General features: G+C 41.6%; 1 protein-coding gene across 1 annotated transcript; it reads right to left on the minus strand.

The window, feature by feature from the left end:
- Positions 1-115: 115 nt before the first annotated feature.
- On the minus strand, positions 116-15356 carry slc26a5 (solute carrier family 26 member 5). The gene is made up of 18 exons (XM_076051433.1): positions 15212-15356; positions 13993-14261; positions 12636-12775; positions 11735-11845; positions 8766-8959; positions 7579-7743; positions 7230-7465; positions 6214-6361; positions 5776-5889; positions 5583-5660; positions 5369-5464; positions 4563-4669; positions 3763-3832; positions 3589-3681; positions 3084-3191; positions 1575-1766; positions 1429-1483; positions 116-770 (listed from the first exon to the last, which is right to left on the minus strand). Exons 2-18 carry the CDS (start codon positions 14148-14150, stop codon positions 607-609), a joined length of 2229 nt encoding a protein of 742 aa, XP_075907548.1. The 5' UTR covers positions 14151-14261; positions 15212-15356; the 3' UTR covers positions 116-606.
- Between the last annotated feature and the right edge of the window lie 7012 nt (positions 15357-22368).

The following is a 22368-nucleotide window of genomic DNA, read 5'->3' on the forward strand; positions in this document are numbered from 1 at the left end:
GACAACACACATCGGGCATCTATAAATAGCAAAGGGGGCAAAAGGGTTGAAGGATGTGATGGGCTCTTCTCATGTATGCCGGTAGCAGATGACAGAAACGCTGCAAACTGACCAATGACTGTCGCTGCACCGGCTGCAACCTTTCGCTGAGGGGTTAATGTACAATCACACAACACACAAGCTTAAAAACACTCTCAGTCATGAAGGACAATCTCTCAGTAACAAAACGTTTCATACAGCGTGACGCAAGTGTTGTGTATCAAGTCAGTCAAGCGCTTCTTTACAGTGCACGTCACTAAAAATACTAAAATACTTAAATAATGCAGCTCTTCAATTTAAAAACAAGACAAAACTCATGGTGATGATACACGTGAATAATCTAGGAATGTCTGCTTGAAGACCTGAGTTCCTGGTGGGAGGAAAACCTCCAAACTAGTTTTTCTACATCTTCTGTGCACAAGCTGTCAGAGTCTGGCAAAGAAGAAACATCCATCGACTGTATGTGACACATACGTCTAGTCAGATGATGTTCAATGCTCCTTGTGAGAGGATGTAACACCTTAAAAAAAATGCCGTATTTAGGCCGTTTTCCAACTCGTCCTGAACTCAAGTGTCGTCTGTGCAGGAGGCCGCCTCGCTGGTCGACGCCTGGGCCGCCCGGCGGGAGTGTTGGCAGCTCAGCACGGCATCGTGGACGGTGGGGAACAGCATGGCTGGAGTCACGTCCTTGGTGAAAAACTGCAAGGTGTCCAGCTCAGACAGCACGCTCCCTGAGGGGTTGAAGAACAAAACTACATTTAGCACGCTAGCCATCGAAACTGCTCCATTGAGGGTGATGATCAGACCCCAGCTCAGCGGGTGAGGGACAAAAGCTACATTTACATTGTAAAATAATAACAATAGTAAAAATGAAAATGAAAACATTGAAATCTGCCCCTTAGCTCATATTACTATGTTTTGCCATCTGATTAAAACAGTTAATAAAATATCAAATAAAAATAAATTTGTAGTGACCTCTTAGATGACTCAAATATTTGGTGGTGTGCATGTTGAACATGTCAAAATAAATGAATCACTCTTAACTGTTTTCAATTGCGTCTTGCCGACTTTAATGTTTATATAAAGCACTATGAATTAATAAACTTGTCTTGCCTAAATGAATGAATGAATGAATGAATGAATGAATAATCGGCACCATCCAGTGATAAATAAAAATTGAAAGTGGTTTCCCTCTAAGTAAACATTGTTTGCAAATCAAAGTGCAAACAGACAAACAAATAAATAAATGAATGGATAAAGAAATAAAGAAATAAAGAAATACGTTCAGCAGTTCACCGTTGGTATTTGGCAGAGTATTTTAATAAAGCAGCAGCACGTGTAAATGAAGACACTTTCGGGAGGTGATGCTCACCGGGAATGTCCACTTACTGTTGCAGCCTGCAATGACCACTTGGACGTCCACAGCTGCGTGTTCTCTGATGACCTGCAGAGACGAGGGAAGTGCCTTCAATATTACACCGCGTAAATCACAAGCACGCAGTGCTGACGTACGGCCGCCAGGGGGGAGTCGGAACCTGCTTGACGGCTTTGGCTCCCACGGAGTCCACGAAGCAGACGGACGTCCAGTCCAAGACGACGGAGTGGACGGCGCCGGGAGGCTCCGATACCAGGGCCTCCTCCAGTCGCTCCTCCAGCCGACCGTTCCGCTGCTCGTCCTCCGCGGCGACGTCAGCGAGGACCTCGTGGGTCACCCCTTCCTTGTTAAACTGAAGCGATTGGGAGGAAAAGGCTTCATTAGGCTGCTCTTGAAGCTTTCTCCATATTGTGGAGAAACACAGAGATAGGAAATAACCACGGACAAAAACTCATTTACTGTACTTAAGTAGATTTTTAAGGTATTTGAACTTTACTTGAGTATTTATTTTCTGACGACTTTCTACTTTTACTCCCTATGTTGGTCCACACATATCTGTACTTTCTACTTCATTGGAAAAACACACTCGTTACTTTTGTGTTTAAAAGACACAAATTCTGCACAGGGTAATTCACTTGTTATTCATCGCAATTTCCTTGCAATCTGCCTCATTTATGGTACACATCTAATATTTGGAGTTGGAATTTAGCAGGGATGGAAAGTAACAAAGTAGGCTACAAATACTTTGTTACTGTACTCAAGTAGATTTTTCAGGTATCCCCACCTTGAGTATTTTTTTCTGATGACTTTTTACCTTTACCTTTGTACAAAATAACTGTACAGTCTACGTCTTACATTGGAAGAACACACTCGTTCATTTTGATTTTGAAAGTTACAAATTATGTTCAAAAGAATTCACCTATTATATATTATAGTTAGAGCTATTTGAACTACGTTGTTGTGGAGTTCAATATGAAAGTGAATCATATTTTAGAGGGAGATTATCTTCGAGTGCCTCGGCTTTGCAGTCTTATTCACTACACTTTCAGTTCAGAGAAAAAAAGAAACCATCATTGGTAGTTGTTATTAAAAGTAAAGTAAACATCCAATATTGGCTCACCAGTCACAACTATCACTGATAAGTTTGGTTGAGCTTCTGTTGAGAGCAGTTATAAAAAGATCCAGATGCTCGTGAAGACCTCTGGTCAGTTCGACCCAGATTATTCTGCCACAATTTTTTCATTTTGCAAAATTCTCAACAAATGTATTTATTCATTAATGGCATTGTTTTAAAACTTTTTTTTTTATTGAAGAACATTTCAGAATTTGTACTTTCTTACTTTTACTCGAGTAAAGGAGTTGAATCAGTACTTTTACTTTCACCAGAGTATTTTTTCTTTTCAAATATTATATATATATATATTATGAATATGTGAATACTTTTGCCACCTCTGCTCCTGCAGCTCGAGCACAAACAGTTAAGGGTAGAATAAGCATTGCTGTCCTCTCACTGGGCTCCTCGCAAATCTTATCGCAGTCTTTTTAGAAAGCTGCGAGGTCTTAGGAAAACCATCACGGAAATCAGGTCGGGTGATATGCGGCGTGTTTGGACTGTCAACAAAGCCGCCTGTGTACACAAGAGACTGAGCGGCGGCGGTGCCAGGCTCACCTTGACACACATCTTGTGTGGTGGGTTCTGGCCCGCGCCGTTTGCCTTGTCCCTGCGCTTCTTCTGGGCTTTCCTGGCCGCCTGCAGGCGCTCCGGGTCCACGCCCGTCTGTAAACGCATCACCAGCCACGTCATGTTCTGCGCTAGAAGGCAATTCTGTTGCGGTGCTCTAACATTTTTTTTTTTTTGGGAATACATGCCCAAAAAAGCGTAGCTCACTGGCAAGTTCGGAAGAGTAAAATACGCTGCAATCTAAAACGTAACCACTTGATGTTGTTTCTTCTTCAAAATCTCCAAATATTACACACTGAACCTTTAAGTCATACAAAGCAATGCTTTGGTCAACAAGTGTATTGTGTTTCATTAATTTGAAGTCCCAATAAGAAAAAATACCATAAATTTATTTTCCCATTTACCTTTGAACTTCTTTTTTAATTAAATGAAATTTCAATCTTGGCCCAGAGTGTGCAGTCTAGAGTGCTCGCTTCACAGTGGCCGGCCTCACCTTCTCCATGAGAGCTTTCACATAAAGGTCACTGTTGGCAAAGTAGATTGAGGAGTTGGAGTGGAAAATCTTGATCCCCTCGTACTCAGCTGCCTGGGAACGAACAAAAGCATGTTTTCGGTCCAATGGACTGAGGGCGAGAAAATGTTCCGGAGTTCATCAAGAATGGCTTACCTCTTCAAACTCATCCACATCGCAGTACAGCGCAGTACCAGGAACATGGCCCATGACTGCACTTTTAGGACTAGACAGAGAGGGAGAGGGTCTTTAGGTGATCACACTCTTCAATCAGTGACGCATTTAGAGTCTGGGGGGCATTTTTTCCGCATGGGGGTGAATTCTTCTGAATTCTTTCGCCTTTTAACATGTATTACTATATTTATACATATTCTCTCTCTCTCTCTCTCTCTCTCTCTCTCTCTCTCTCTCTCTCTCTCTCTCTCTCTCTCTCTCTCTCTCTCTCTCTCTCTCTCTCTCTCTCTCTCTCTCTCTCTCTCTCTCTCTCTCTCTCTCTCTCTCTCTCTCTCTCTCTCTCTCTCTCTATATATATATATATACACACACACACATATATATATAAATATGTATTTATTGCATATATATATATATTGCATATACATACACAATATATACGTGTATGTATATATGTATACATATCTTTCTATAATTATTTATATACACATCTATATCTGTATCTATATAATGAGAGCGTTGTGATTATTTGAAATTCGCCCAGCAACTCACTCTGCCCTGTCTGCCACGCTGACTACTTCTATCTTTCTATCTCAGCATTTTGTTGTATTTCCTTTTCACCCCAGCCTAAAGGTCAAAGCAGATGAGCGCCACCTGGAATCTGGACCTGCTCTAGGTTTCATGCTACAATGTTTTTTTTCCCTGTCATTTCACAAATAAAAGTTGATTTAGGTGAAGAATAAATGAATAAATGAGAGTGATGCGGGCGGTTTCGTCCTTACCTCTGGGTTCTGTAGATGACCGTGAGGAGCGCAAACGTGACGGCCACCAGGAGGCCGTAGTCCAGGCCCAGCAGCACAGACGCCACAAAGGCCACCAGCCAAATGGCCTGAGGGAAGAGAGGGCGACAAACAGAAGGATGTGAAGTGAACGCAAGGCATTTCAAAGATAAAGGGAAGCACAAACAGACACATCCTGTTTTCCTGGTTTTCTACTTCAAACCGTGGACGGTGTCGATCGCAAAGGCAAACATATTTTATATTTTTTTGTTTTTTTAAAAACAGCAGTTTATCCATTATCTTTTATCATATGGGTATATGTCATGTATTGCTTTAGGCCTTGATTGGAAACATAAATCTGCAATTTCATTAATAATCAATAATTGGCAAGTCAAGAAGTTTTTTTCCTCCTCTGCAACGTTGTTGAACTTTTGAAAATGGAAAAATTTACAGTTTTTCATCCTCCAAGGTTAAATTCCCACTACTTAACATATTTCAGATAAAAAATATTTTCTCTGTATGACAGCTGTTGTTTCAAAGTCATCTCACTTCTGTCACGCATGCACATGCATACACACTCACTAAAAGCGGAAAACAGGAGACAGATATTCTCATAGGCTAATACAGATGTAATTTAGTTCCTTGCTGCTTCTTTTGTTCAGGGGTGGTCACACGCTGGCAGGTTATTCTGATAAGCACGGCACCTTTTTGTTCAGAAAGCACAACGGACAGCAACGCACAAAACCAAGCTTCAGTCAGTTATCGGGTGGACTGCTGCTAAATGACCTGCTCGACCCCGACCAACTAACCAGTTCAATCTTGCTGGTCCTCCACAGAGCAGGGATGTCTCTGAACTGTTTGAACATCCCCACCAGGTTAACCATGATGATGGAAGCCAGCGCAGTCTGAAAACAAACAAAAAAAGACACAAAAAAAAACAAAAAACATTAAAAATAAATTGAATTTAGGCACAAAGCCTGTGTGACAGGAAGCCCAGAGCTCTGCAGCGGGAGGCCGACCCACCTGAGGGAGCGGCTCAAAGACGAACCCGATGGCCACCACCACGAGAAGCACCACCAGGGATGACAGCAGCCCTGCGATCTGCACAGAGCCACAGAGACAAGTGTAATCACTGCTACCCTCATATTGCAATAACTGTAAGAACAAGTGGCAGCAACCATAGTGTAAAGCTCATGTGCATGTGTGTTTTTTGTACCTGGGTTTTCCCACCAGTGCTCTCCTGCACCAGACTCCTCGACATGGAGCAGGTGATGGCAAATGTTTGGAAGAAAGAGCTGACGAAGTTACACAAACCCAGGGCTATCAGTTCCTGAGACAAAGATATAATATGTTAGTGCAAAACAAACCTCAGGAAGTTCCTGCAAGCTGATTCCCTTCGTGCTCAGTTTGTGGCAGCACACCACGACGAACACAAGTCCAGTTTTTGACTCACAAACTGCAGATTAAAGGTCCAGTGTGTAAAATTTGGCTTGATTTATGGCCTGATAGTGGCCCTAAATATGAAACCCGCTGTCAGGCCGGCTTCTCTAAAAACTTTTCACACTGGACCTTTAAGTTTATTAAAATGCCGCAAATGTCGATGCGATAAAATTCGTTTAGAAAGTGCAGTCATTATCGGACCCCCGCGTCTCACCTGGTTGCCGTCGACGCTGTAGCCGTGCTTCAGGGCAAAGATCTTGGACAGCGAGATGCCCATCGAGAACCCCACGATTGCCACAGCAAAGGAGTCGGTAATCAAGCTGGGCAGCAAGGAGAACTCTGGGAGAGCAGGGGGGAGGAGCCTGAGGAGCAGACGACGAGACGAGTGAAAACGACATCATGTTTCAAAGGGCCTCAAGATGAGGCTTTATATTGAGGTCCTTGCAATAAGTAGGGATGCACCGATACCAGTATTGGGTATCGGTACCAATATAGATACCAGTATTAGAATTCGTATTGATACAGATAACAGTATTGGGTATGTGTACAGATACAGATGACAGTATTGGTAAAGATACCGAGATTGAGTACTCTACTGCTACTCCTAAAATATGTGCCAATACCCCGACACCGATACCAGTTGTATATGTATGTATGTATATGACAATTTTGTTAAATTTGTGTTTGTACCGCAGTGAAACTTTTGACAGTCACCCTGTTCTAGAAAAACATGCTTAGAAATGTTGTTCAAATAACAGAACATATGTGGGGAAAAAATCAAGTAATTCTACAGTATGTGATGGTCTTATTAAGTACTTGGTATTGGTGAGTACTGAAAAGCAAGTACTTGTTGTACTCGTTTTGTAAAAAAGTGGTATCAGTGCATCCCATATATACAGTATATATATCAGTATATATATATATATACACACACACACACACACACACACACACACACACACACACACACACACACACACACACACACACACACACACACACACCTGGTATCGGTGTCGTGGTATCGGCACGTATTTTACGAGTACGAGTAGAGTACCCAACCCCGTTATCGGTACCAATACCCGATACTGGTATCAGTATTGGAGCATCCCTATTATTATCAGATAACAATGCAGTTGTTGACAGTTCATTGTGTTTTTTCTACAGCTACTGGGTGTAAATCGAGAACCTAATGCCTGGAATCTTCTCCACGTCCCTCGGCAAACCTACCCCGTGGGTATGGTCCCCACCACATCCACCCTGTAGCCGCTGGACAGAGACATGCCGAACGAGATGCCGGTCGACACGATGACCACGATGATCTCCCCGGGGATGGGGATTGGCAGCTTCTTTTTGAAGCGCTCGTTCATGTCTTTGACCGCGTACAGGAAGACGATGCAGATGAGGCCCAGGATCAGAGTGCTGACGTTGGTGCTGGTGATGTCACTGAGCACGGCCTTGACGCTCTGGAGAAAAGCCAAAATAGTTGGGATAGTTCTTGATTATTTCATGCTGTTTCCAGTCATTATTACTATTTAAAAAAAATAAAAAAATGTCCACAGAACACGACTCAACTCACATAAATGACAGACAAAGGTCCGCTGAAGCGCTGCGTTTTCACCCCCAGCAGGTACTTGAGCTGAGAGACGACAACGTGCACAGCTGCCGCTGTTGTGAAGCCTCGCACGAGGGGCTCGGTGAGATAAATTGCCACAAATCCAAACCTCAGAATACCTAGAACAAACTGTAAGGGTGTTTGGGAGGTGGGGAGGACAAAAGAAACAAATGGCGGGGATGTAACATCAAATTACTATGATTCAAATGTGGCCAAAACAAACACTAATTATTGGTGTGGAGCAAGAGAAAGATGCTTTATAAGCCCAAAACAGCCTGTTTGGGCTCAAGTGACAGAGGGGATGAACAGGGTTCCCACTCAGTTGCACTGAAAACATTTGAAAACTTTTTCACAACTTTTTCATGACCTTGCATGAGATTTTCATGACCTTCTGGAACCTATAAATCCAAAATTTTCATAATTAAGTCACATGACATGAACCTCTGCCAACTACTTTGTGCAGGTGTTCTCATTGAATGGTGTGAAGCGCATAAACGGTAACTCTCATAAAATCTTGTTTGTTTACGTTTGTTTGCTGTTAAGAATGGTTGTTATATTTTTCTCTTCGATTACTCCGTCTCCTCCTCCGTCCAAACATAACGCGCCATTTTCACAAGTGAACTGGTCACATGACCCTGTTCGTCACTTCCGGAGACGTGCAAATGCGAAAAAAGTTTTTCCATGACACTTTTGTGATACACTTCTATATCGATACGTCTCACCTCATGAGGGTGTACAAACCTTCAAGTTCAGTTTTGCGCAATTCTAGGGGTAATGGAAACACAGCTAGTGTCTTCACACAGATCAGCATCATTACTAATCGTAGGTAATTTAAGGCTAAGGCTGAGAAAACGTGTTATTTCAGGAGAGTGTAGCAAACAGCTTGCCCTTCATATGACTCAGTACCCATGAAGTAGCTCTCAGGTTCAACACGGTTGGCGACCCCTGGGGTAGAACAACAAACAGACTCTGCTAGTTCGTCAGATTCGTCAAATTTCACAACTTTTCCAAAACTTTCAGTGACTTTAATAAACTTCCATGACTTTTCCAGTCCTGGAAAATGGAAAATGGCATTTGCAAATCCCATGACTTTTCCAGCTTTCCCCACGAGCGTGAGACTTCTGCCTCTGCCCTTTCTCAACGAGCCTGACCTGGATGATTCCCACCAAGGTGGTGAGCACGACGGCCACCTGCACCCGCCTGGCATCTCGAGCCGCCACATCCAGCACGGCGGCGGCAGCGGCGGACGCGTTGGTCCCGTTGGCGGACGCCACGTAAAACATGGAGTCCGGGGCCTCCCTCACCGCCACGCCGCCAATCATCAAACTGATCACTGCAAAGGTGCCTGAGCAAGCAAAAAAAAAGAAAATCACTGTAAAATTTTATTTCAGACCACCGTAACTGAACATGACAGTCATCATCTGCTGCAGCTCTTTCAGTGGACCTAGTTTGCTTTGTTTCAGACATTTAACTATTGCATCTTAGCATCATCCTGTCGAGCAGCCTCGCAGCATCATATCAAGAACCGGGGAGATTTAGCTTCTTGTGCTTTGCCTCCAACTTCTTGATGCAATAGACAAGCTTCTTGAGAGGGTTGACAAGCATTCATAGCCTTGTCAACATTGTCAACCTTGAACGTACATCCGTGCGGCTCAATAAGGCGCACCGATGATGTATCATGTATGAAAAGTCTGTAACCCCCTTCACAATAAAAATGTTGATCCCAAAAGAAAATAATTGATAAGCATTTTTTTTTAAACGGGTGCATGTTTGAGGGACAAGAACAAGTTGGCTGTGAGGTATTTGTGGGAAGGCTGAGCACCTTGGTATCACAAGGCTTGACTTCCAGGGGTTCCACTGAAGACTGGAGCATGCAAAAGACACAGAGAACAAGACTTTCCTCATTCCAGGGGAGTTCACAGACTAGATGAGGAGAGTGACGCGCACAACGTGTGTGCAACAAAGGTCTCGACTTTGTTATCAGGCCCCGATTTTGTGCATGCGCTTCAAGTCCTCCACCTAAAGTCAGGTTGTTCCAACACGTCTGTGGGTTTAGCTGTGACGGTTGGGATTGAGGCAGGAGATGGGAGGCACCAGAGAGAACGCGTAAACACACCCTCGTCTTGATCAAAGTGTCGCCAGTGTAAGTTGATTGGGCCGGACCTCTGCCTTGAGGGGAGGAGACGCTGGGCAGCCTGAGCTATTCTTGGCGCCGACTGCGGAGCGCAGGTTTACAGGCTGGCTGTGGGGAAAAGGCCATTGGCAACCTTTAATACATAAAGCAGGCTTCACTCAATACTGCAAGTTGACTCGTTGTTGGGTGATTGAAACGTTTTTTTGTTTTTTTTTACCCCCTTCCTTCAATTAGTGCAGATTTCTGTTACATCCAGCAATCAATTTCATGAAGAGAACAAAAAAAAAAGAAAAAAGACATAGCTTTTTTTTTTTTTTTTTTAAAGGTTCCAGAGGTTGTGTAATATGGAGAACCACATACTTCCTTTTGGCTAACAATTATTGCTGTTTGGTATTTTGACAGGCGGCACACATCACTCACAACTGAAACAATAAACGCTTGGTTCAAAAATTGGCCGGCGAACAATTTGCAAATCAGTCCTCTGGCACTGGTTCACTGACAGCTGACTGACAAACTGACTGGGTGTCTACCGCAAAGATAAACATTTGGACATTGTGGTTTATTTTGCTCTGCACAGTTGGAACGGCCTCTCATAACACAAACAGCTGCCATGAAAACAGACTGAGCGAGTGCCATGCTGGATACCGGTTTAGTTTTGCAGACTGACCGCTGGCTTAACCTGCGAGGGCGGAGCTGAACCATCGACTGCCAGGAGGAGTGACTCAGAAGCAATGTTTCAGCTTTATGTCTCAGGTTAAACGTCAGATTTCAAGTTCAAAAGCAACGTGTGTGTTGTTTGTTTTACACTCGAAGTCAAAGGAGTGCGCAGCAATAACAGATGCTTTACACATCCAGCTCTATTTATAGACGTTGCTGCAGGCACACGTGCCGTCCCCAGTCCGTGTTGGTGTTACAGTGAAATGTCAAATAGATGTAAATATAATGTCAACCTATATCCTGGCCAGGACTGCTGCCACCTCATAGCTAATGAATACATCTAAATACTTCAGTGGTTCAGAATGACCTTGGTGCAACCCATCCAGACCCACAGTCTGTTATCCATTAATCACAGACGGGCTTCACCTTGGCATGCTGGCAAACTGTGCACGACCACATAAAAGTGTGTTCTTCTGTCCTTCTTGCTCAGCAGCACAATAATTCCTCTCCTGTACCGAGGAGGTGAGGAGGTCATTTCCACAGCAATCAGCCATTGGAGTGGGAATTGCAGCCGAGACAACAGAGGCCATCAACTCCCTGCTGTTCGCTTCAGACCAGAACGTTTTGTTTAAAAAAAAAAAAAAAAAAAAAGGTGAAGCAAGACTTTATTGTAGCCATTAGTCAGATGGAGACTCTGCTTTAGTGCCGCATTTAGAAGTAGTTGGCACCCTTTCTGGGAAAAGAGAGCAGTCAGATGTCTGATGTGGCAGGGGGTGGGGTGGGGTGAGGAACATTTCACAATTCCGGTTTTGATATCACTAGTGAAGGCAGTTAGGAAATCTGAGAACAATTTCCTTATCAAGCAGAATTGTGCAACTGTGTGGTGTAGCTTTTCTTCCTGTTGGGTTGTACTGAAATGAATAGTTCTGCTTCAATCCTCCGGGATCAAAACTGTACTTCCACCACATCCAGACGTCATTTTCTACTGTCAAAATGACTCGACATTTTGTCCTCGGTTTGGTTCACATTATAGAGAAAATGTACATCATAAAACTAATACTGCCAGGAAAAAAAATTAATAAAGAAGCTTGTGGTCGCATGTCTGTAAACAAGACAAGCATTTTAAGTCCTTAATCTGTCAGACGCAGCAAATGATCAGAGTAGGAGTGACAGTAAACTGGACAGAATATGTTACACTTTAAAAATACCATAATATAAATCAGGAACAAAGGTGTGAATAAGTTTTTCCAACCCAATGTTTGGTGAACCTTCATAATGGCATGTAATGCCAACCACCACAGCAACAGAGAAGACGCTTCATTTTCTCACCTATGGATATGTGTCTGGACGTGCCAAAGAAGGTGTAGAGCATGACCGGGTAGAACGATGAGTAAAGGCCATAAACTGGAGGCACAGCGGCCAGCATTGCATAGGCCAGACCTGTGGAGCACAAGACAGTGAGATGTAAATAAACAGAACCGTCCCAGAAGCCCCGAGGTTGCATCACAAGCTCGGGGCTGCTGCTGAGATACAATAACAAGAGATGTAGGGGAAGAAGAGAGCAGCTTCACAGGAGCTGGCGGCTGGCCCACCACACGTTTAACCCTGTTGTCTTCTCACAGCCCCCCCTCGCCCTCCCTCCAAAACTAGGCTAAAAAGCTATTGTGCAAACCCCTCGTTTCATACAGAAACCTGGGTTTATGACTGACTGTATAAAAAGATGGACGGAGCTTCCAGTTTAAAGGAGGGCGACGCAGAAGTATATATACATTAAAAAAAACAACAACCCTGCATTCTATAATTTGCTAGCAAGGACCACTAAAGTTGGTTGCAAAAAGACACAAAAAAACGGCTGGCTGTCAATAAGGAGACAAGCCCTAAAGTCAAACTGCTACAAACTGGTTGAAAAGTTGATAAGGCAAATAGGCCAAGGTCCATTTTGTCTGATTTGGTCTAATTTTGAGTAAAAACTGCCATAATGTTGGGATTGTTGCTCACCTCTGGAATGATATGAAGATGGCGTTCACCATAAAACCAATCTCTTGGCTTACGAATGATTATCAGAAACCAATGGGTGACATTGCCAAAGCTCAGTCCATCTTCATATCGAGTTTAATGAGACAGAACCATAGTTGCTTTGTTTTGTTGTATGTGTTTTCAACATTACTCTCTCTGATGCTCTCCAGCGATCTAACAAAACGTTCCTTTCGATTGGAAGCTGGACACTGACCTTGGGGGAGCTGCACGACTCCTGTGCTGAGACCCGACACCACATCAGAAAACAGGTACTCCCTGACCGGGTAGGCTGGCAGCCATGTCAGGATGGGCAGGAACCTCAAAGCGGCTGCCTTGGCCTTCCCCGGTGAACACCTGTGACAGAAGGGAAGCAGATCACTACAGTTTATACATGTTTCAGGTTGGAAGCCAACAGGGAGGGGATTTGCCCAACTTGCCTGCTTTACCTGTTAGTTGTATAACCATAAAGTGAGCACCACATTAGGTACACACTAAAAAGTCACACATCAAGACTACACAGCAGACGCAACAGCTTAAGAGCTTTGTGAATAGCAATCGCAGACCTATATGACCATACAACAGCCATGTTTAGTCAAGACAATGTAAACAGACGGCTGAAGCTACAAGGATCCTTTACCTTTGCCTTGACATTCATACACGACCTTGAACAGATCAAATTAATGTTTAGATGCATGAGTTGCCCTGTAAGACTGGTAGTTCCACTTTTTCTTTCCGTCTTGAGAGGTTGAAAGGGGACAAAGTGGCAACATTACAAAATTCCACTCTCTGCTGAGAGGAAATGACAAGACAAATCCTCACATGTGCCACGTCACATTGAATAAGAGGTTTAGTCACTGTAGTGCGGAATTTTAACAAGAAGAGAGAAAACACTTTTGGAGTGGAGAACAATTGTGCCCTGTACTTGACTAGTAAATAAAAAGAAGAGATCATTTGATGTTGTCCCTGCAGGCCATTTGTTTCTAGAGCTGCAAAGCACCACACAGCTTTGCTACATCCTGATTAGAAAACATGCAAAGTCACTCTCACCCTATAAATCCCTGCCCAAAAGTTTTATAAGAACGGAGAGGTTATATATGGATTCCTGTAACTGTGTGCTGTTTCATTACTTGGACTAAAGCGATTGTAATAGTTGTTTTGAAAGTGTCACAAAAATAAAAAGCAGAAGTATAATACCGTCGCACTGCAAGCGTAAGTAGGTAAAGCATTTTTACTACATTGTGAGTTTTTAAATTTTTCTTGTTAAACAGTTAAAAAGGTGTTTTTTTTATCTGAAAGTAGGACATCCAGAATTGTATATATTCTGAATGCATGTCAGCTGTTAAGGTCCATTGCTGTTTATGTGATAAAAATGGCAGTTTTTCTTTTTTAAATCTATTTACTGGAAGAAAAAGACCTTGTTTTGCAAAAATGTCAATATGATGTATTCTTCCTATATTCATCTTATAGATTGATGCAGACACCAAAAGTCATTTTGGTACATGCTTGACCTTTTTTGATGACAAAAAGTGTCAAGACCGTTCCCTTGCTACGTCCCTCCAACCAGCACCTACCTCAGCTTCTGTGCCAGCCTCTGCCGCAGGGTGGTGGAGTGTTCTTTTTGATGGAGGAGCTTTGTCCGGATGAAGTCCTCATCGTATACAGGACGCTCTATCCTGTACGTCAGCTGGGACTCTACATCCGGCTGAGCTACAGCTTCTTCTTGCTCCATAACAGAGGCGTTCGTTCCAGTGTTTGCTTCCTATCGCCTCTGAATGATGCTCTCAGTCATTGTTTCGTGTCTGGTATCTTCACAACTTCAACGGCTGCCAATTTCATATGTCTGTTCAAAACCAAGGAAAAGAAGAGAGGCAATTGTTTGTTTTGGTATTTGGTCAGTTTGAGCAATATTGTAGTTTGTGCTGCACATGACCTATTGTTTGGTCAACGTGTGTTTTACACAATCATGACGTAAATGAAAAAGAAAACAAGGTGTGGAGAACACAGAAGAGTACGAGAGCACCTGTTGAACAAATGTCTTAAGTACGCATTATTATGTTTTGTTTAAAAAAAATTATGAAATTACTAAAATTCATTACGGCTTTCAAAAAAAATAAGCTAAAACTGAACAGTGCTAATGTTCGACTTCACTCTGGAAGGAAGCTTATATTTCCAAGTTTGAAAAGTTAACATGCTGCAATGCATTCATTTTTGGGCCATTTCAATTAGCTGACAATTTAAAAGGCCCAGTTTAAGTTGTCTCGTGTGATACAACTTAAAACAAGAAAACGTTATCGCTATGGTTTATCGTAAGTTCAAGCTTATTGTACGGGGTGTAACATTTATTTCAGCAAAACCCTTGTGATTTGCACTCTCGTCATGTCGGGAACCAATGAAAACGATGACATACAGTTGATGATGCTCGAGCTTTGATATTCATCCTGTTATAACTTCCTCTTCGCACTGACAATCAAGCTGTTCTTCCACCTTTAAAAAATGCTTTAAAATTAAGAAGCGTCAGATTTTGAGGATTCTTTCTTGCTAATATTGTAGAACGTCACTTCTGTTCAGTCAACAGCTCTTCCTCATTTCGCTTTTGCCAACGTTAACTTGCAAATTGTTAGGGACAAAATCTTATCCCTTAAGTGAGACAAGTATTATTTATGGATTCACGTTAACAAGTGTCCAAATACATGGAGTACATGGAGCACAGTAACGGGTCGAGAAGGGGTCTTCACTCTCTCCACGGTTCGGCGTTGAAGCTAACATAATGATGCTAATGAAGAGTCTTACCTCGGAACTCCTCCAGCTCCTGCGGATGTGGGTGGCCAAAGAAGGATGCGGATTTATAAACTGACCTCTTTAGTTAAAGTTTAACAGGGTCAACGTCCCCTCAGCACGACAGGGACGGTAGCTATTGCACATGACAGACCAGAGATTGTCTAAGTAAAGTCGATGACTTACTCTTGAATTTTACGCTGCCTTCCGGTGAGCAACTTGCGCATGCGCATTGTCGTATGTACGTCGTAGTCCTTTGAGTCCCAGATTCGTATATTTCCTCGCCTATAAAGAAAACAATCCCGTATAAAAGAATGAATTTAAATACTTCAGAATTAATTGATTTGCTACCTTTTCTAAATGAATGTCTCTAAAATGAAAATAAATGTTATGAATGAAAAGTGATAGTCAAATGTTTAATTTATTACCATTCACAAGTGCGTCATATGAATCAGTTTGAAAATAGCATCGCGAAGAAATAATTTGCCAATTACTTGATAGTTTTAAGGATGCAATAATTGTAATTGCGACCTCTTGACCCTAAAAGGTTTTGTTGCAGTGGAGGCTCATCATTTTGAGGATCTTTGAATAGGCTGAACGATGACGGCAAAATGCGTTTTCTGACGTCAGCTGGTCACGCCTCGTAACGGTTTCTTCTTTGTTTGCTTTCTAATTTAATTTGATTTAATTTAATTTAATTTAATTTAATTTAATTTAATCAATCAGATGATTCTGAGTTGGGAAAATCTTGTTACCGTGTTACGTTTCTTCAGACGCGCTCATGAATAACATTAAATGTTGCCGTAGAATCAGTACGGAAAGGTGCTTTGCAATTCAAACGCTGATCCAACAACACTCGGACAAAAGTGTTTTGTAAAAAAAATCTATGAAATCTATGTAAGAAAAAAAAAAACTTTCTAAAATGGTGGAAAGTTGTGTGTATCAAGAACCAGGAAGAGGAGAAAGCAAAACAAAGTAGTTTAAACCGATGTAATCCGCCGTATCTATTCAGAGAAAAATATACAATAAATAAACCAGGAAACATATACAATTAAGGTGAAAGTATTTTATTAAGAGGATATATCAATGTCTTATTGATTTTCGCCTGTTTCTTTACAGGTTCTTACCGCGAGAGGGCAATAATGCACCGTTACTAGATATATTTTTGCCGTGGGTGGGAAATGCTTCTTCTGGTGGCACCTCTTCTATTTATAAATTATTATGAATTAAATAATAATTGATGATAATGTCAAAGTGTCAGCCACCAAAATAACAACAACCGATTTCAAAAAGATGATTATTGTTAAATTAAAGAGTCATTCAACATTTGAGAGCAAATTTTTTATTTTTTTTTTACATCATGGCAACGTCAAGAAATGGTTAACAAATTGCTTTACATCTCTTAGACTTCCATATCATCAATCAAAATAAACACAAATCCCAATGTGCAACCTACAGGCAAGCAAGTGAATCTCACAGTATTATTAATTGTTGATTTATGTGTAATTTTAATTTTAAAGTGAAATGCCTATCTTTACCTTACATGCTCATTTCTGCCATTCTGTTAAGTCTCCTGATTAATCGCATCTTCACTTTTAGATGACTGAAGTGAAAGATCATATTTTATTTTCAGTATTTTAACAGCTTTTCGTTCTATAAAACTGCACATTGCAGTTAAGTTAAAGTGTTTATGGTACTTTGACAAGCTTTCAAAAAAAAAAAAATATATATATATATCCATCCATATATATATCCATCTTCTATACCGGCTTATTCCTATTCAGGGTCACGGGGGTCTGCTGGAGCCTCTCCCAGCTGTCATAGGGCGAAGGCAGGGTGACACCCTGGACAAGTCGCCAGTTCACCGCAGGGCCACATAGAGACAAACAACCATTCACACTCACATGCACACCTATGGACAATTTAGAAGATTCAATTGACCTCACATGCATGTGTTTGGAGTGTGGGAGGAAGCCGGAGAACCCGGAGAGAACCCACGCAGACACGGGGAGAACATGCAAACTCCACACAGAAAGGTCCCAGGCATATATGTATATATATATATATATATATATATATATATATATATATATATATATATATATATATATATATACATATATATATATATATATGTATATATATACATATATATACATATGTGTGTGTGTGTGTGTGTGTAGTCTGTTGTATGCATTTGCTCGGTGTGTTTTAGCATTACATTTTGTGGCGGCTGTTCCCGCTTCGGGTGCCACAGACTTTGTGAGCACTCCAAGTGAGCGGAAACTTCCAAGGTAGGTGAGCATGGTAATGGGGAGCTTGTTATATTGTTCTGTGACGGTGGAAACACATTGTTCAGGGTTCCCGCGAATGAGAAGCCGGCGACCGGCGAACATTGTCCTCATGCAGACCCCCCCCGCCCCCCATCCCCCCAGCCTTTTAACTTTGCTCTTACAGAAATATGGGGTTGGTGAAAAGACGGATTATTACTATATGTGAGTGTTATTACAAGGAGTAGCAGAAAATATATCTCACTTGGATGATAAGAACACAGTGGTGCGTTTCAGAAGCAGGCCTTTCATTTTGAGCAGAAGTTACAATTTAGTAGCAAATCTGACCCACAGCCTTTACATGGCGCCAGCAGCGTCCGGGTGGGAGCACTTCCTGTTCCTTGTCTCGCTTTGATTCCCCCCCTTTCTTTTTGTGATGGCATTGTCATCACTGCTAAGTACTACAACAGACATGGTCAAATTGCCAGAAATAACATTCCGCTGCATTGAATTCAAATGTTATTAAAAAAAATAAATAAAAATAAAAAGTGCATCCTCTCCATGCAGACATATGGAGTCTGGACTGGCGTTGGACAACAACAATTCCTTATTGTCTGTCGACTGACTTTCTTCCACATGAAAGGGGCGCTATATAGAGAAGGTGCTTGATTCAGAGAGGGACACTTTCCCTAAAATGAATGCATGGGAATGAATACAAACATATGCTTTACAAATGCATTTGCCCCTGAAAAAAGGGAGAACAGTTATAGGTTGAAGATTAAATATATGGACTTGTTATATTGCCATGATATAGCATAGCAGTTCCTGTTTATAAATCTGAAACCGCTGATAAGTAAGCACACATTCATTGGTCCATTAAATGTAATTGATTTCCGGCAAAGGACTAATCTCTGAGAGTCATATTTCAAGTGCAGTTTAATTGATTTTATGGAAGAGCACAGACGGAGTAGAATAGCTTAAAACAAGAGGAGATGATTATATGTGGAAAACAAGTCAATTCTATGTTCTCTGAGAGCTAAGGGTGCCATTAGCCGACAATTCTAAGGGCCAAGCCATCAAGGTGGGACCTCAGTGCATACCATAAGCTCTGTATGGGAGTGGGGGCCCAAAGCAACTGTTAGTCAAACGGCCCAGAACTGAGAGTAGCTGCACACTCATTAATCATGAATAAAGACGACTTTCACACGATGAATGTTTCAATGAATGCCTTTTTGCGACAGCGTATTGGGAGACTGACCTCTCCTACCCGCTCAGTGTTTTGCTCACTGAGTAGTACTGACAGTGTTTCAGAATTATCATATTTTTTCCGGTGGTTTCACAGACTTCACTTTCCAACACAAATATCCAAATTGATCCAAATTGGGTTTTTTTCAGCTTTGCTTTCCTGATGCTTTTCATTTCAACAGAAATAAAACATGAGCAAAAAATGTAAAGTTAACTGAACACTCTCTGCTGTTTTTCAGGCTACAATGTATGGCACGCAGACACTGGGTCCTTTTTGAATTCTTTCAATTTGCAAACACTCCGGAGTACGTGAAACTGTCTCTTTGATTTAGATGTAGACTGTTACATAACATGTTCAGAGTCTGAAAGAATGTTGCGGAAAACAAATACAGTGTTTTAAAAGGCGGAACGTAATGCTGTGCCCTCTACGGTGATCCCTCCCTCCCCAAAGTTGCCCTTCATGCTGGAAAATGATCACGATGCCAACTGAAAATATTTTCTCCAGACGCTTCTTTTTTTTTCACCATCCTGATTTGCTTCGCCGGTCGGGATTATCTGGATCATCTTTATTTTCCTTTTGATATCACAGCCTGTATTATCTGCTCCTTACATCCTTTCCCCACTTAGATAACATCCTCAACAACAGCTTTTTGTTTTATATGTGGCAGATAAAGAGTCTGACGGCCGGATGATTGATATGCTTGAATGCATTTGCCAGGGAACTTGCTTATCAGGGAAATATTTTATTACTATAATTATTGTTCTTAAGTTTGTCACTGTGTTCAATGGACGTATAAAGTTGAACCACCTTTATTTTCAACACAGATGTTATTGGAGACTTTTTAGTAATTTAGTTAGTTGCCATAAACAATGTCTTTAAAACTTAGTGAACAGGACAAAAAGCAGATTTGAATAAGGCAGGTTTTGAAAGTCGATTTTTCAGGGAAGTCCAGCCTTTGATCCTCAGCCACAACCACGACCTCAGAGGGGCACAAACCGGTGTCCTCCTTGTGCTCATCCCAAACCTGGATCCAGTGCAAAGGGTTGTGTCACAAAGGGTATCCAGCGTGGAAACCTGTGACGAATTGAAACACACTTTTTTTTCTCCTCTTTTTTTGCCTCTGATGCCGCTCTTTGCTATTCTTTTAATGAAGAAATTCCCAGTTCCGGTAGACCTGCAACACACACGCTAGCTGGCCTTGCCTTGGACAGAGGGAGGTTCTTTTAAAACGGGCTGGCAAGACTTGAGACCTCAGCGATCCAGCTGCCCTCAGAGGTGATGCCGTATCATCACAGCCGTGCATAAAAACAAGGCCGTGTGTTCATCTTATCTGACCACACAACAAAAAAATGCATGGTGTCCTTTGGGATGTTCTCTTACCCTTGAAAAATGTTATCACTGAAATCTGAATCTGGTCAAGCGGTTAACGCACCAACACAGGTGTTGTTTTTTTTTCATCCATCATCAAGAATTATTGTTGCATTCTTTGGACTGAGAAGATAGATAGATAGATGGAGTCTGCATGTTCTCCTTGTTCCGTTCAATCTATCTATCTATCTATCTATCTATCTAACTATCTATCTATCTATCTATTTATCTATCTATATACAGTATCTATATACAGTATCTATCGAGTCAGAAATGCCTACCAAAAGAAAAACATCATCCAACAACAATATCATAACTAAAAAAAAGATTCAGTGGTCGGATTTTGTGGTTAAAATTTACACAACCGAAATCAATTTTTAATCTCAGCATTGATTTTCTTAAACATACACAGAGAATCTGCAAACTTTGCTCTTGGGTAAGTTCAGAGTTGGCACTGACGGCAGGATGGTGTTTACCCTGTTCTCAAACATGCTGCGTGATGGCAAACACAGGGAACAACTGCTGCAATTAGTCACTGAGGGCAAAAATGCTGGAATGCAAATAAAAACCGTGGCTCCTGCACGCTTTTGCCGGGTAGAGAGTTTCGAAGATGCTCAGTTCGAAACCACACCGTCATCCAAACGCTCACTGGCCTCCAGTGAGTCAGCGCAGATATAAAAACTAGAGAAGGAGAAATTATAGCGCCACAGCTTCGCTGATGCTTGATGGGTGTGAGCCGAGGGACCAGTTTGGATTAGTAAGTGACATTATTTTTTCCCCTGTCAAAATCTCAACATCTTCTTTTGATCAGTCTTATCTTAAACATAAATCATGTCTCACCTAATTTCTAAAAAGAAAATAAACTTTTTTTCACTGAAATACCCTAATGTGATCTTGCCATCTTGGCCTGCTCCTTATCTGGAAGTGCTCTGGAAGTATTCGTTACATAATCTCATCACACATTGGCAGGCAATTATTTTATATCTCCACATGCGGTTGCTATTTATTGCCTAGCGTGGGTTTAAAGTCTATGCCATAAAAAAAAAAAAATCACCATTCTTATTCCATGCCATAGTTGCCGAGAACATTACAGTTCTATAGTTTGTTTAGATTCTAAACTTGTGTATTCTAAACTTTAGAATACACAAAATCTTTACAGGAGATTATTTTGGATGAAAAGGAGAGGATATGACTTGTGTTTTTTTTTATCATTTATATCTTATATCTCAAAAGTGACCCTCTTGATCTTTGTTTTTTTTTTTAAAACAGTTTCACTCCATGTGCAATAATCAATTTAAAGAGACAACGTGACATTGGTCTGATTGTACAAATGAAAATCATTTTGTGCCATCATGTACTCTCCGATAATCAGACAAGATGTACGGCGCAGAGGTGTCATTCGCACTTGCACGTCAAAGGCTCAGCTGTAAATTACGTAATAAATGTAAGGAGAGCGGATGGCTTTATTGCCGTCTCGGTGATTAATGTGAATGCCCTCAATGGCAACAGATAAAACACCTGTCTTGGAAAAATACTCCATCCTCGCCCTCAAAAAGAAAGAAAAAACAAACTTTCTTAAAATTTCCTCATTTGTTGAAAACCTTTAAATTAAGTTTTGTGTCACCTGTAAGTTCTCACTTCTATAGGCCACAAACTGACAGAAGGACATGACAAGGTTATTTCCATCAGTTTCGCGAGTTTGTAACAAGTGCTTAAAAGCAACGGTAATGCATAAACAAGACATTTTTGAACATCAGAAGAGGACAAAGTTATAGCATTGCAGCACAAGCTAAACCTCAATTAACTGTACCAGTCTGGCCACTTCCTGTTCACAGCGGCAGGACAGAATATTCTGTGTGCTGAGGTTGCAATTTGATCCATTTCTCTGGAATATGACAGTTGCTTAAGCTCCTCAACTGGCGCAAAACCTGCAAATGTTACATTGGGGAGGCGAGAAAGTTCTCTCTCCGCCAGTGCTGCTGCAAGTTTGTTCAGCAATTGCTGTCCCTGCAGCCTCCTTCAAAAGGGCACCAAAGGGGGGCACACAGGAAAAGGAAAGCACTTATTGCAGATATGGGTGAACTGTATGTTAAGGCCACCTGAAATTACTAAATAAGACTGTCAAACCCCTTTCGGCTGTAGTGGCGGCAGCTTAGCTTACCTTAGCAAAGCTGCATTGTCAGGAAAAACCTGAATCTGAGTCTAAATTGTGTTGAACAAACGTCCTGTTTTCCAGCACATGTTCTGGTTTCACGTCCTGACCAGGACGTACTGTTTGTTTGTTTGTT

Source organism: Nelusetta ayraudi, unplaced genomic scaffold (genome assembly GCF_046127955.1).
Source record: "Nelusetta ayraudi isolate G7.1 ecotype Tasmania unplaced genomic scaffold, CSIRO-AGI_Nayr_v1 ptg000135l, whole genome shotgun sequence".
Taxonomy (NCBI): domain Eukaryota; kingdom Metazoa; phylum Chordata; class Actinopteri; order Tetraodontiformes; family Monacanthidae; genus Nelusetta; species Nelusetta ayraudi.

What these genes read in the sequence shown, in the direction of transcription:
- slc26a5 (XM_076051433.1), bottom strand. Translation starts at nt 14,150, where the DNA reads ATGGAGCAAGAAGAAGCTGTAGCTCAGCCGGATGTAGAGTCCCAGCTG. An exon ending in AGGCTGGCACAGAAGCTGAG is followed by an intron (nt 12,776 to 13,992) that starts GTAGGTGCTGGT and finishes CTTCTGTCACAG; the next exon opens with GTGTTCACCGGGGAAGGCCA. An exon ending in TCTTTGAGCCGCTCCCTCAG is followed by an intron (nt 5,465 to 5,582) that starts GTGGGTCGGCCT and finishes GTTTGTTTTCAG; the next exon opens with ACTGCGCTGGCTTCCATCAT.